Consider the following 12,818-nt stretch of genomic DNA (forward strand, 5'->3'; position numbering starts at 1 on the left):
TAATCCAGCTGGAGAAACATCTTGAGGGCTTCCCTCAACATTTAAAGTTGATGGCACCATTTTAAAAGCCCAGGGGGCCCTTGTCCATTCATAGACCATATTACCAGAGTTATAATTTATTGTGCATCACTCATTTATTACCCTCTTCATTATCTCCTACACTACCTGGGTGTTTTCCCCCCCTATGCAAATGGAAGGAAGCACATCTTTGGAGATACTCATTGACTTAATGGAGGTATCTGCAAATAATAGTAGTGCTGGATGCGTGGGCTTCGCCAGCTTTTGATTTTTTGAAACCTAATATGCAAATACAGAGTTCTGGTCACTCTCTTGAGTAAAATCTCCAGAAGGTACACTTGTAAGATTTAAGCTACTTTTCCTCTTCTATATGAGGACTTCCTGGAGTATTTTGAACATTTTTCTCTACTTTACAGGATTTCCAGAAACAAATTCATCAAGGTGAATGAGCTGTTTATAGATATGTGTACGTCTCTCCTATCTTTTTGACAATTCCAGATTTTTCCCCCCAAAGTACTCTTGAAGCAAACAAGGCTAGTTACTTTGCCCAGTTGAGATAGAACCAAATGCATATATTTTTATTAAAGAAAACAAAGCTGGTATGATTTAGCTAGAGTTTATGAGAACCATATATTGCTATAAACTATAAAGGTTGTCATATATAGAAAGCAAACTGTTGTAATCACATTTGATTTGTTTATGGGATTTTTAAAAAACCACTTACAGGGCCTATCCCCCCCCCCTTTATTTGTTGCGTAGATTAAAATCATGAATCAGGATCAACACAATATTACAAACAATGTTATTAACCCATTTGAAAACTCATTTTACTTCACTGACACCACAAATCTCATCAAACAGTTGACTTTTAAATTTAAATCACATACATATAACTTGTTCTATAAATGTACTGGCTTTGACATTTCTAAGGGTTGTATTTTTGAATTCAATGTATGTGGCCAAAGTAAAAAGTTTAATTATGCAATACTGAAAACAAAACTTTACATTAAACACTTGGAAATAAATTCACAGGTTCTCTCCAAACTAGTTGGGAAATCTCTCCCATACCATCCCGGATCAGACAAAAAGCATAACTGCATTTTAAAAAACCTCTTGGAATATAAAATTGAGTTTCTTTCAAAATAGAAATATTTGAACCGCAGAAAAAACTGTATTTTTGGTTTTGTTGAGCTAGACGTCAAAGGTAGTTAAGCCTACACATACTACATTTTTGTCTGTGTTTAATATTTCAAAATAGCTTCATGGTTTACTTTTCATCAGCTACTTTTGATGAAAAACTTTCCTCTTTAATACTATATGTGGAAAATACAACTTTTGCTGGAAATGTGCACAGTCAATGTTAGGCTGTTCCCAAATACCATGTGTGTGGTTCACTACAGATTACTATATAAATAATAAATCCAGCCCGTTGCCCATGTTTGCACCTTTCCCTGACTATGGCTGTTAGCTGTTAACTAGTTTTCATTTAATTATGACATCAGCTGGATTGTTTTCTTCCATACTAGCTGTGCCCATATCTGGTACTCTCAAGTGTTTGGATTACAACTCCCGAAAGGATGGTTCTTTTGACAACTGTAATGCAACATTGTCTGAGGGATACCTCAGGATGACAGACCTTAAATTTAGCTTAGTTTAGAGCTCTCAGATGAGACTCATCAGTTTGATCTCATTCTGTGCAAGATAGGCAAAGTTCTGAACTATTGGAGTGAGTGGCTTGAACCCTGTTTTTTGTTTTATTTGAAAATTTCCAGTTTCAAACATACGTATTCTCTGTCTCTTCAAATTACAAAAGTCAAACTGTGTTCTTTGCTTTTTCCAAGTAAGGATTTAGAGTTTGGTCACTGCGTGCAATATAGATTAACACAGTCTGCTGGTTATTGCTTCATTTAACTCTAATTGCCCTATTCCTCCATCAAACAGAATGTGGTTCTGATCTATATATTAGCTCCTCTTGTTTAATTTCTTCAAAATAATCTATTATTAAGTTACTGTTAAGTCCCAGACGAGAAGCAATCCCCAACTTAAAAGTTCTTTATATAGCAAAAAAACCAAACAAAACAAAACCAAGTATTAGAAAGACTGGATATATTGGTCTCCATGTTTCATAAAAACTACATATAGAATAATAGTGGAAGTACCCTTGCTATAAATTTCTCTTCCGGACTCATCCCAGGGAAACTCATTCTGTGATATTACAGCAAAGAGACAAAGGATCCTGTAACTTCAGAATTTGAAACCAAAACTGGATAGACATAAAAACATAACAAATAAGCAAAAAAGAACCAATTTAGACTAGCATCTATTTCAGAAGGAAGTTCATTTTATTCTTTGCTGCTGAGCATATGTGTGGCACTCAAGAAAAAAATTCACTGACTTTTAGGTAGCTTATTTTGTATCTTAATTTAGGACGCATCACTAAAACAAACCAGTCCTGGATGCTAGAATTTGTAATTTGATATAAATTATCTTGAAGTCATGTTAAAGTTGGTATTAAATTCTTGTAAGAACCTATCAATATAAAAAAATAAATTCTTACAAATCCTTACAAATCAATCACCAGCATCATTTAGTTATATTATTATTTGTGGCTAATACACTCAAATAATGTATCTACATTTATAAATCTTATTTGTATTATGTTCTAATATTGATTTTGAAACAGCTCAGGAAGAACAAATTATATAGGGTCAACAAAAAATTTGAGGCCTGAAAGAATACGTATCAAATACTCTAAATTCTAGAACCAATTCTAAAATTATATCATTAAATTTAAAGAAATGTACCACACAAATACATTATTGTTCCCCTTGTATTCTTTATCTTCTTAATTAAAGAAGATAAAACTCCATCAGTAAAAGCTCATTAATTATTTAGTTATGGATACTCTTCCGCAGTTCATTGAAATCACCAATATTAATTTTGGAATATCCCATTGGACAATTTGCTATTTATTAAGTTGTGAAAGAATTTTTATCACATATTGAAAGAAATAAAACTAGAATTTCTAATTCCATCTTCATCCTAATAATCATTTTTGCTTAACAAGTGCATTAATTATAAATAATCTCCAAGAAAGTGTTCTGCAGTTCCAATGTTTTAAAAACCACCTTAATTGGACATGTTCTTCATACCAGTTCTGGATTTACACCTCTATAATCACACAAGTTCATCAATTTCTGGATAGGTACAATAATTGTCAAAAAGAAAAGCAATTGAGTAAAAGACATATTAATTGAGGCACAGTGGTAGTTCAGTGTATTTACCTGGAAATGTGGAAAAACAAAAAGACAGTCTAGAAAGTTGCATAGATATAATCACAATATGAAATACAATATCAGCAAAGTCTAGTGGTTTTACTATACTTGCTCTGTGTATTTGCACGTTGAACTTAGCACTCTGAAGAGCCCCGCAGTCACTCTAGTTTCAAGAAGACTAGGAAATGGATCTAAGTAGATGCTTTTGGAATCAATACATGGGGTTTTCATTTTCTGTACTACCTGGCCTTTTTCCATGGAGGTTTTTCTCTTCCGGATTTTCCCTGAGCAGTCTTCCCCTTCTTTTTGTGCACACAAATATATTTGGGCAGAGATGCAAATCACTTCTTTTTCCAAATAAGGATGCAAACTGTTTGCCCTGCACATCAATGGATTTTTGTCTCGGTCATCATTCATGCAAATGCAAAGATGGAACATTTTTATATTGCGCATGCCTGAAAAACAGATGTATCCTTTGCATGAGCAGCCAGTTATGATAGAACTCACTGTCAAAGGGACTGTTTTTATTAGTGATCCCAAGGATTTGGGCATTGTGGTTCTTGCTGCTAAGATGCAAACTGATAACCTCATATGGCAGTCCATGTACACAGCTATAAAGAAAACCAATGAGATGCATATGGACAGTTGGAAGTGTTTCAAAAGCCACTATCTGGATAAGCAACCATGCCAGTTATAAATGAAAAAAACATTTTGTCCCTTCAACTGGATCATTAACTTCTTCCATGCCTATATTCTAAAATAGATGTTTCGGGCCTTGGTCAAATGCACATTCAACAATTTTAAGTGCCAAGTGACTTATTTCCTATCTCTATTTGAAGAAATGAAAAGGAACATGCTATTGCTAAGGATTTTCATAGAGGCTGCCTGTGCAATAATATCATCACAGTTTAGTGACTTAAGGTCTCTATCAAAATGAAGGTTAGAAAGCACATCTATAGTAAAGTTGTAAGAACAGAAAGCTGGAATTGATTTGGAACTCCTTCTCAATCACTTAGGGTCTATGCAAAACAAACCAAAAGCTTTTTTTTTTCTTTTTTCCTTTACAGGTTATCCACAATGTTCCAAGGGAGTACTTAGCAGCATGGTTAATGTACTTATTGGTGCCAAGTGTGTGTGAAAGCAATAATCTTCTGTTTCTAACTTTCCTGCTGTTTAAGAATAAGAAGGCAAGCCCTGGCCTACACAGGACTGATATATCTTCTAGCTTTTCTTCAGTTAGCAGGAAATTGCTTCCTCTTTTCTTTTTCTCTCCTCCATACAGCTACTATTCTTCAGTGACACATCCGGGTTGTCATCTCTTTCTGGAAAATAAAGGAAGGTATGAAAGATCATTAACCACCATTGTAATAAGCTATAAATCCATACACTCTTCTACTTTTCTCTTCAAATTCCACAGTAGGCTTGTTTGTGTAAATTTCCAAAATTTTCACTCCTGTTTATTCTCTCTAATGTTCAAGACCAATATGCATGGATGGCAATCGTTTATTCTGGAAGACACCTTGCCAAAGAAGCTCTGGAAAATGCAAGGTCCTCCTTCCATTTTGTCTAGAAGAACATATAAACACTTTGGAACGAGAAAATCCCCCTACCCCCCACTTGTTCGTTTTCTTATTAGAAGCCAATCGGAATTTCTGGAAGGTGTAAATCAGAGGGAATTGCAGACAGAACAGGAATTTCTGGATTTTGTTTGTCTTCCTGCTAAGTAGTTAAGTGATATGTTCCATCAAAAGAAAGAGAAGTGGACACTGGAATAGGTGTGTACACAAACCCAAACTCTGGTTTAGATATGTAGATGACACTTTCGTAATCTGGCCACACGGGAAAGAAAAACTGGAAAACTTCCTCACATGTCTCAACAGCCTACACCCCAAAATACAATTCATTATGGAAATAGAAGCAAACAACCAACTTCCCTTTCTGGACATCCTAATCTACAAAAAACCCAATGGCTCCCTAGGACACACCATCTACCGGAAAAAAACACGCAACAACTGCTACTTAAACGCACAATCCCATCACTACCCTGCACAGATCAACTCTGTAGTCAAGATGCTCATCTCCAGAACCAAATGCCTAGCCGACAAAGACCACCTGAAAACTGAATTCACACTCTCACAAATGTATTAATCTCCAACAGATTCCAAAGAAAAACAACTAACAACCTAATCCAAAAGGAGACACCCCCAAGAACTGAGACACAGAACAGGACAACAGCATCGCCCTCCTCCCTTACATCAAAGGCACCACGGATAAAATCAGCAAAATTCTCCACAAGCACAATAAGACCCCAGTTTATGATCAATTGCCTGTTTCCAGGGGGAGGGGAAATTGTCAGTCAATACTAGTGGGGACAGTCCCTCTGGAAAGAAATGCATTTTAAGCCAATGAATGATCACTATCTTCCAGGCTCTTACCTGAATTTGAGGCATGCCTGTCTCAATTCTTAACTGGGCATTTCGCGTTCCATTGGGTGCAGCTAAGATGTATATACCATATACCAGTGATGGCGAACCTATGGCACACGTGCCACAGGTGGCACGCAAAATCATTTGTCAGGGCACGCGAGATGCTGCCCTGTCAGCCGGCTAGGGTGCATGCGCTCGCTGGCCAGCTGAGTTAACCCTTTTTTAAAGCCATTTTTCGCCCTCCCCAGGCTCCAGAGCCTTTATAGGAGCCTGGGGAGGGTGAAAAGAGCCTTCCCCACCCCCCCGAAGGCCCTCCGGAGGCTTCATGAGCTTCCCTGAAGCCTCCTGAGCGCAAAAAACCGGCCCTACGGGCAAACCGGAAGTTCAGGAACGGACTTCCGGTTTGCTCGGAGGGTCGTTTTGACTGCTATGGAGGCTTCAGGGAAGCATCCTGAAGGTCCCTCAAGCCTCGGAGCGCTCAAAAAACCCTCCGAGCAAACCGGAAGTCACTTCCAGTTTGCTTGGAGGGTCGTTTTGACTGCTACAGAGGCTTCAGGGAAGCATCCTGAAGGTCCCTCAAGCCTCGGAGCGCTCAAAAAACCCTCCGAGCAAACCGGAAGTCACTTCCAGTTTGCCTGGAGAGTCGTTTTGACTGCTACAGAGGCTTCAGGGAAGCGTCCTGAAGGTCCCTCAAGCCTTCGGAGCGCTCAAAATGACCCTCCGAGCAAACCAGAAGTCACTTCCAGTTTGCTCGGAGGGTTGTTTTGATTGCTACGGAGGCTTCAGGGAAGCATCCTGAAGGTCCCTCAAGCCTCTGGAGGGCTTTCGGGGCGGGGGAGGCTGTTTTTGCCCTCCCCAGGCTTCTATAAAGCCTCTGGAGCTTGGGGGGGGGGGCAAAAAAAGCATGGAACAATGGGGGGTCGCGCCTGTAGGGCGCGCATGCGCACTGGGGGTGTGTGTCGCACATTGCATTATGGGTGCAGCACGCCTGCACACTACCCCCCCTGCGCTCCCCCCACTTATGGCACGTCAGCCAAAAAAGGTTCGCCATCGCTGCCATATACCATGTCATGGAAAGCCTTCCCTGTGCCTTGGTTTTCCCTGTAATCGCAAAATATTTCATATCCTTTGTTGTTAGAATTTTCATTCTAGCAATACATGATACGAAATATTTTAATGCAATTATGTAATGGCAATCTAAGCCAATCAAATGTCACATATCTACAATACATTTTGAAATATGGTAATTTAGCATAAAAAGTACAAAGAAAGAAACATACATCTGATCTTCAACATCTTAATTCAATACCCGTGGAAGATTTTTCTTCCTTTTGTTTTTCTTCATAGAAAATCGTCCCCTGAAATGCTAGAGAATATGCCTGCCCATAGTTTCAAAGCCAATGCATTCCTTACACAACAGTTACGGAGAGAAGAGGAACATGTGCCTATGGATCCTAAATACCTGATGCTACTAAACTGGTATACAGGTAGTCCTTGACTTACAACCACAGCTTAGCCCAACATTTCTTAAGACATTTCTTAAGTGAATTTTGCCCCGTTTTACAATCGTCCTTCCCTCAGTTGTTAAGTGAATCATTGCATTATTAAGTTAATAACTGTTCTGACCTAGGCTTCCCAAGAGCATGAAGCAAACTCCTTGTCCCAACAAAAAACCCTTTTATTAATTTACTGTGAATTCTGCTCATTCACATCCAGCAAAGTCTTTCAAGGGAGGATTTACAGTCACAGACCTTATCTGGCTTGGAGAGCTGACAGGTCAATATCTGCAAAACTTGGCAAGGAGTCTTGCCGAGTCATGAACCAATTAAGCAAACTAATTGTCTCCTGCAAACTCCACTCCGCATTCGCTCCTCTGTGCCTTACTCCCGTCGACCCGTTCTTTAGCTGTTCCCTTTGTCTGGCAACTCTGCGCATGCGTACACTGGGAATACTCTCCAGCTGTTCATCTGTGTTGTGTATTATAGTTTTCCCTCTGGTCCGTTCCACCAGAGGGTGCTGTGCTCGAAGCTGATTGGCTCCCGCTCTGACAGCCCGGGATATATAAAGGCTGTCAGAGCAGGCACAGCTGTTGCCTGTTAGCTACGCGCGCGCTATGACAAGCCACGCTGGCAACCATTGTTATCAATAAAGCTGTTAGCTGCTTTGAAGCCCTGGCTCGCCTCTCTCTGTCACCCGGGTTCCACCAGACTGGAACATTGGCGACGAAGGTGGGATGCACAGAAGAGGAGCCAGGCAGAGCTGTTGAATTCACTGCGCTGAGCTGAGTCAAAGAGCTGAATTTTTCCCTCAGGGGAAACACTCGACGAGAGGTTGAGTGAGTCACTGATTGAAGCGGGCCGCAGATTAGCCCCACAGGAAGAAGACTTTTCCTCAGAATGGCATCGATGAACACTCTGGCTGTGTTTAATGGGGCCACAGAGACTTGGGATTCTTTCATCTCCCGATTCGAATGTTTTTTAGAAGCCAACGACTATACCAATTTAACTGAACAGAGGAAAAAGTCGTGCTTCCTAAATTTATGCGGAACTGAAATGTTCAATTTGGCAGGGAATTTAGTCGCCCCTCATATGCTCCAAACAGTGTCCTGGGATGGGCTAATGGAGAAATTGAAAGGCCATTACTCCCCCACTCCATCTCGCACAACGAGGAGGTTTGCCTTCTACAGGCGTTTTCAACGTGAGGGAGAGTCTATAAATGATTACATGGCTGCGTTGAGGGCCGCTGCTCTCCACTGTAAATTTAAAGATTTGGATGAGGTTTTGACAGACCAAATTGTGTGTGGGGGGGGGTTATTTATTTATTTATTTATTATTCATATTTATAGACCGCCCCCTCTCCCGAAAGGGACTCGGGGCGGTGTACAGTCACTAAAATACGTTATAAAATACATACAAAACAGTTAAATAATTAAATACGTAGGTGGAGGAGGTTGCAAGACTGTACATAGAATAATAAATATTAAATATAGTATATAGTGTATTAAAAACTTTTTAAAACCCCAAACCCAATTAAAATGAATAAATCCCCGGGAGGTAGAACTAAGAAAGTGCCAGGCCAGCTGATTGAAATAGGTGAGTCTTTAACTTTTGCCGGAAGGAACGGAGGTCGGTGGTAGTTCGAATGTCAGGGGGGAGGTCATTCCAGAGGGTTGGGCCCATCACAGAGAAGGATCTACTCCTAGGTGTCGCCTAGGAGACCTTCGCATCCAGTGACGAGCTTCAGGGTCTCTCTAAGCTTCCTACGGCCGATAAACACGCAGAGGTCCATCACGAAGACGTTCTCGACAACGACGGGGCAGATGGCAACGATGACATCCATCGTTTGAGAACGGAGCAAGCCAGAGGTCGGCAGGGTAAGAGCAACCCCCAAATTAACTGCCCCGGGTGTGCAGGGAGGCATGATAGAATGGAGTGCCGTTTTAAAAATGCTACCTGCCTCCGCTGTGGGAAGAGAGGTCATTTGGCTAGGGTCTGCAGGGCTGCGGCGCCTTGCGCAAGCGCTCTTGAAGGCAGCTCACAAAATAGTAGCCAAAGTGTTAAAAAACTTTTCAGATCAGGAAAGCCTCAGAGTTACAGGAAAAAGGACTCCTGTTTCTCAGTGCAGGATGACAGGGAAGAAGCTGAAGTGGACATGATTGTCCATAGCCCACGGGGTAAGATTTTCCTGACAGTAAGACTGGAGGGCAGCCCCTGCAAAATGGAGATTGACACGGAGTCAGCCGTCTCCATTGTGTCTTGGGCCACCATCAAACGACTGGTGCCCTATATTTCCAAAGCCAGCCTCAAGCCCTGTCAGCTGAGATTAAGGGATTTCCAAGGGAAATCCATCCCAGTCCTGGGAAAATTCAATTGTCAGGTCTCCTTTAAACAGTACCATAAGCAGCTGCCTCTCATAGTGGTCAATGGACCACGGCCAAGCTTACTAGGGTTGCAATGGTTTGAGGCCCTGGGATTAGCCATTACTGGCATAAATCAGATCCAAAGCAATCCTCATCTGGATATGCTGATCAAAGAATTTCCTGATGTATTTGGTGAGGGTCTGGGGAAGTACACCGGTACCCCCATTTCATTTAATTTAGACCCCCAGGTTCCCCCACGTCGGCTGAAGCCGCGTAGAGTGCCTTTTGCACTAAAACCGAAGGTAGATGCGGAGATAGATAAGTTGCTGGCCCAAGGGGTATTAGAGCCCATAGACCATGCTAAGTGGGAGACCCCAATAGTCATTCCAGTTAAGGGGGACGGATCTGTGAGGATCTGTGGGGACTTTAAGTGCACTCTCAATCGCGCCCTACAACAGAGCACATACCCTGTGCCCGTGGTCTAGCACTTACTGCATTCTTTAGGTCAGGGCACCATCTTTGCAAAATTGGACCTTGCTCAAGCTTATCAGCAGTTGCCTGTGGATGAGGCAACTGCTGAAGCCCAAACAATTGTCACGCATAGAGGGGCATTTAAGTGCAACCGACTCCAATTTGGAGTCAGTGTGGCACCGGGGCTATTCCAAAATTTAATGGAAAGGCTATTACAGGGCATACCTGGCATCGTGCCATACTTTGACGACGTCCTGGTCTCTGCCCGTTCCCTGACAAACCTCTTGGCCCGTTTACGCTCCGTGCTTCGTCGTTTCCGAAGCGTAGGATTAAAACTAAAAACCACAAAATGCAAAATTGCGGTGCCCCAAGTAGAATTTCTGGGTTTCCTAATTGATGGCAAAGGAATTCATCCGGCCCCAGAAAAAGTGATGGCCATTAAACAGGCTCCAACGCCTACCTCAAAAGCCGAATTACAAGCTTTTCTTGGACTTTTAAATTTTTATAACATTTTTCTGCCACACAAGGCATCCGTTGTGGAGCCTCTCCACAGATTACTTGACCGCTCAGCCAAATGGATCTGGGGTAAAAGGGAAGCCTCTGCTTTTGAGACTGTTAAGAAATTGCTAACCTCTGACAGAGTCCTCCACCAATTCAACGAGGCGCTTCCTGTAATCTTAACTTGCGACGCCTCTCCCTATGGAGTCGGGGCTGTGTTGAGCCACCGACTGCCCTCTGGTAGGGAGGCCCCAGTTGCTTTCTTTTCCCGCACGCTGTCTTCTCCCGAGAGGAACTATAGCCAGCTTGATCGGGAAGCGTTGGCTATAGTTGCAGGGGTGAAGCGTTTTCACGCCTATTTTTATGGCCACCACTTTCACATAGTGACTGACCACAAGCCCCTGCTGGGAATCATCGCCGGGGATAAGCAGACTCCCCAGATTCTTTCCCCAAGGTTCACGAGATGGACGGTGTTCCTGGCGGCGTACAACTACACTTTGCTCCACCAGCCAGGAAAGCACATCTGCCATGCCGACGCCTTAAGCCGATGTCCCCTGCCCATCACGCTGGCCAACCCTGCTCCTGCTGCCGAGGTCCTGCTCATCGACGAGATGAACCTGCCGATAACAGCAGCTGATGTGGCCGCTCACACGCGTCGGGACAAGCTTCTCTCCACGGTGCTTTACTGGACCTTGCGGGGATGGCCACCTAAGCCAGTGGGCACTGAGTGGCAACCTTTCTCAACGCGTCAATACAAACTCTCTGCACTTCAAGGCTGCCTACTGTGGAGCAGCCGAGTCGTCATCCCTGCATCCTTAAGAGAAGCGGTGCTCACCACCCTCCACGACGGCCACCCAGGCATAGTTCGAATGAAGTCGCTGGGCCGGAGCTATGCTTGGTGGCCGGGAATGGACCAGGACTTTGTGCGGTGGGTCTCTGGCTGCTCACGATGCCAGGAGTCCCGTCCAGCAGGGCCCAGAGCGCCCATCCAGAACTGGGAGCAACCAAAGGCTCCATGGTCATGTGTGCATATGGACTTGGCTGGCCCAGTTAAGGGTCAAATGTTTCTTCTAATTGTAGATGCATATTCAAAATGGATTGATGTTGCATTATTGTCTTCTACAACTGCTAATGCTATTGTAAAGGTATTGAGAGGGCTATTTGCTACCCATGGGATACCTGATCTTGTCATCTCTGACAATGGGCCCCAATTTACGTCAGCCTTCCTGAGCTTGTTTCTCACTCAGCTAGGGGTCCGGCATGCATTTGTAGCCCCCTTCAATCCCACGGCCAATGGTATGGCAGAACGCGCGGTACGAACAGCTAAGGAAGCGTTAGCCAGGTTTGGCCCCCAGAACTGGCAGGAGGACATTGACAAGTTCCTCCTATGGCAACACGCTACTCCTTGCTCCACTACCAATAAAAGCCCGGCAGAGCTATTAATGGGTCGGCACATCAGGACCACCCTAGACCGGCTGCACCCTGACTATGCCCCTGAGCGTCCCCTAGACTCCCACAGCACAATAAAGGGTTTCGACATCGGCGCTCCCATATATGCAAGGAATTACACAGGCCACCCCCTTTGGGTTCCAGGGGTAATCAAACAAGTCACGGGCCCCTGTTCTTATACAATAGAGCTGGAGGATGGCCGAGTGTGGAAACGGCATCTGAACCAGCTAAGAAGCCGGCAGGGAGCAGCAACGAAAACAAATAGGCAGGGCTTACTCCTGCAAACGTCAAACAACGACGAGCCTAGGCCTCGGTCTGTCTCCCCGGCTCAATCCACGAATAGTAATAACTCTAACCAAAGGGCCTTACCTGTTCTTTCCCAAGTGTCTCCAGCGTTGTCAAGGAGGGAGGAGGAAAGGTCTGGGTCCAGAAGGTCAGTAAGTCCAGAAACTGGGGCAGAAGTTCCCCCCAGAAGGTCCGGGCGTATTAGACACCGCCCGAGGTATTTACGCGACTACGCATGCGCGTTCTAAGTGTGAAGGAGTGTTGTGTATTATAGTTTTCCCTCTGGTCCGTTCCACCAGAGGGTGCTGTGCTCGAAGCTGATTGGCTCCCACTCTGACAGCCCGGGATATATAAAGGCTGTCAGAGCAGGGCACAGCTGTTGCCTGTTAGCTACGCGCGCGCTATGACAAGCCACGCTGGCAACCATTGTTATCAATAAAGCTGTTAGCTGCTTTGAAGCCTGGCTCGCCTCTCTCTGTCACCCGGGTTCCACCAGACTGGAACAATCTGCCTCACTAATGTCTGACTCTGAAGGCA

The 12,818-nt window shown here is 43.6% G+C and overlaps 1 protein-coding gene across 3 annotated transcripts in view; it reads right to left on the bottom strand.

Annotated features, from left to right (window-relative positions):
- Nucleotides 1-642: 642 nt before the first annotated feature.
- The window catches only part of MOB3B (MOB kinase activator 3B), a 101,771-nt gene continuing 89,595 nt past the window's right edge, over nt 643-12,818 (bottom strand). For all 3 annotated transcript variants that reach the window (XM_081941619.1, XM_081941617.1, XM_081941618.1), the window contains exon 4: nt 643-4,615. In XM_081941619.1, coding sequence (XP_081797745.1) covers nt 4,586-4,615 — 30 coding nt within the window. In that variant the 3' untranslated portion in view covers nt 643-4,585. The remainder of the gene's footprint in view (nt 4,616-12,818) is intronic.

Source organism: Natrix helvetica, assembly GCF_964273705.1.
Source record: "Natrix helvetica genome assembly, chromosome: 2".
Taxonomy (NCBI): domain Eukaryota; kingdom Metazoa; phylum Chordata; class Lepidosauria; order Squamata; family Natricidae; genus Natrix; species Natrix helvetica.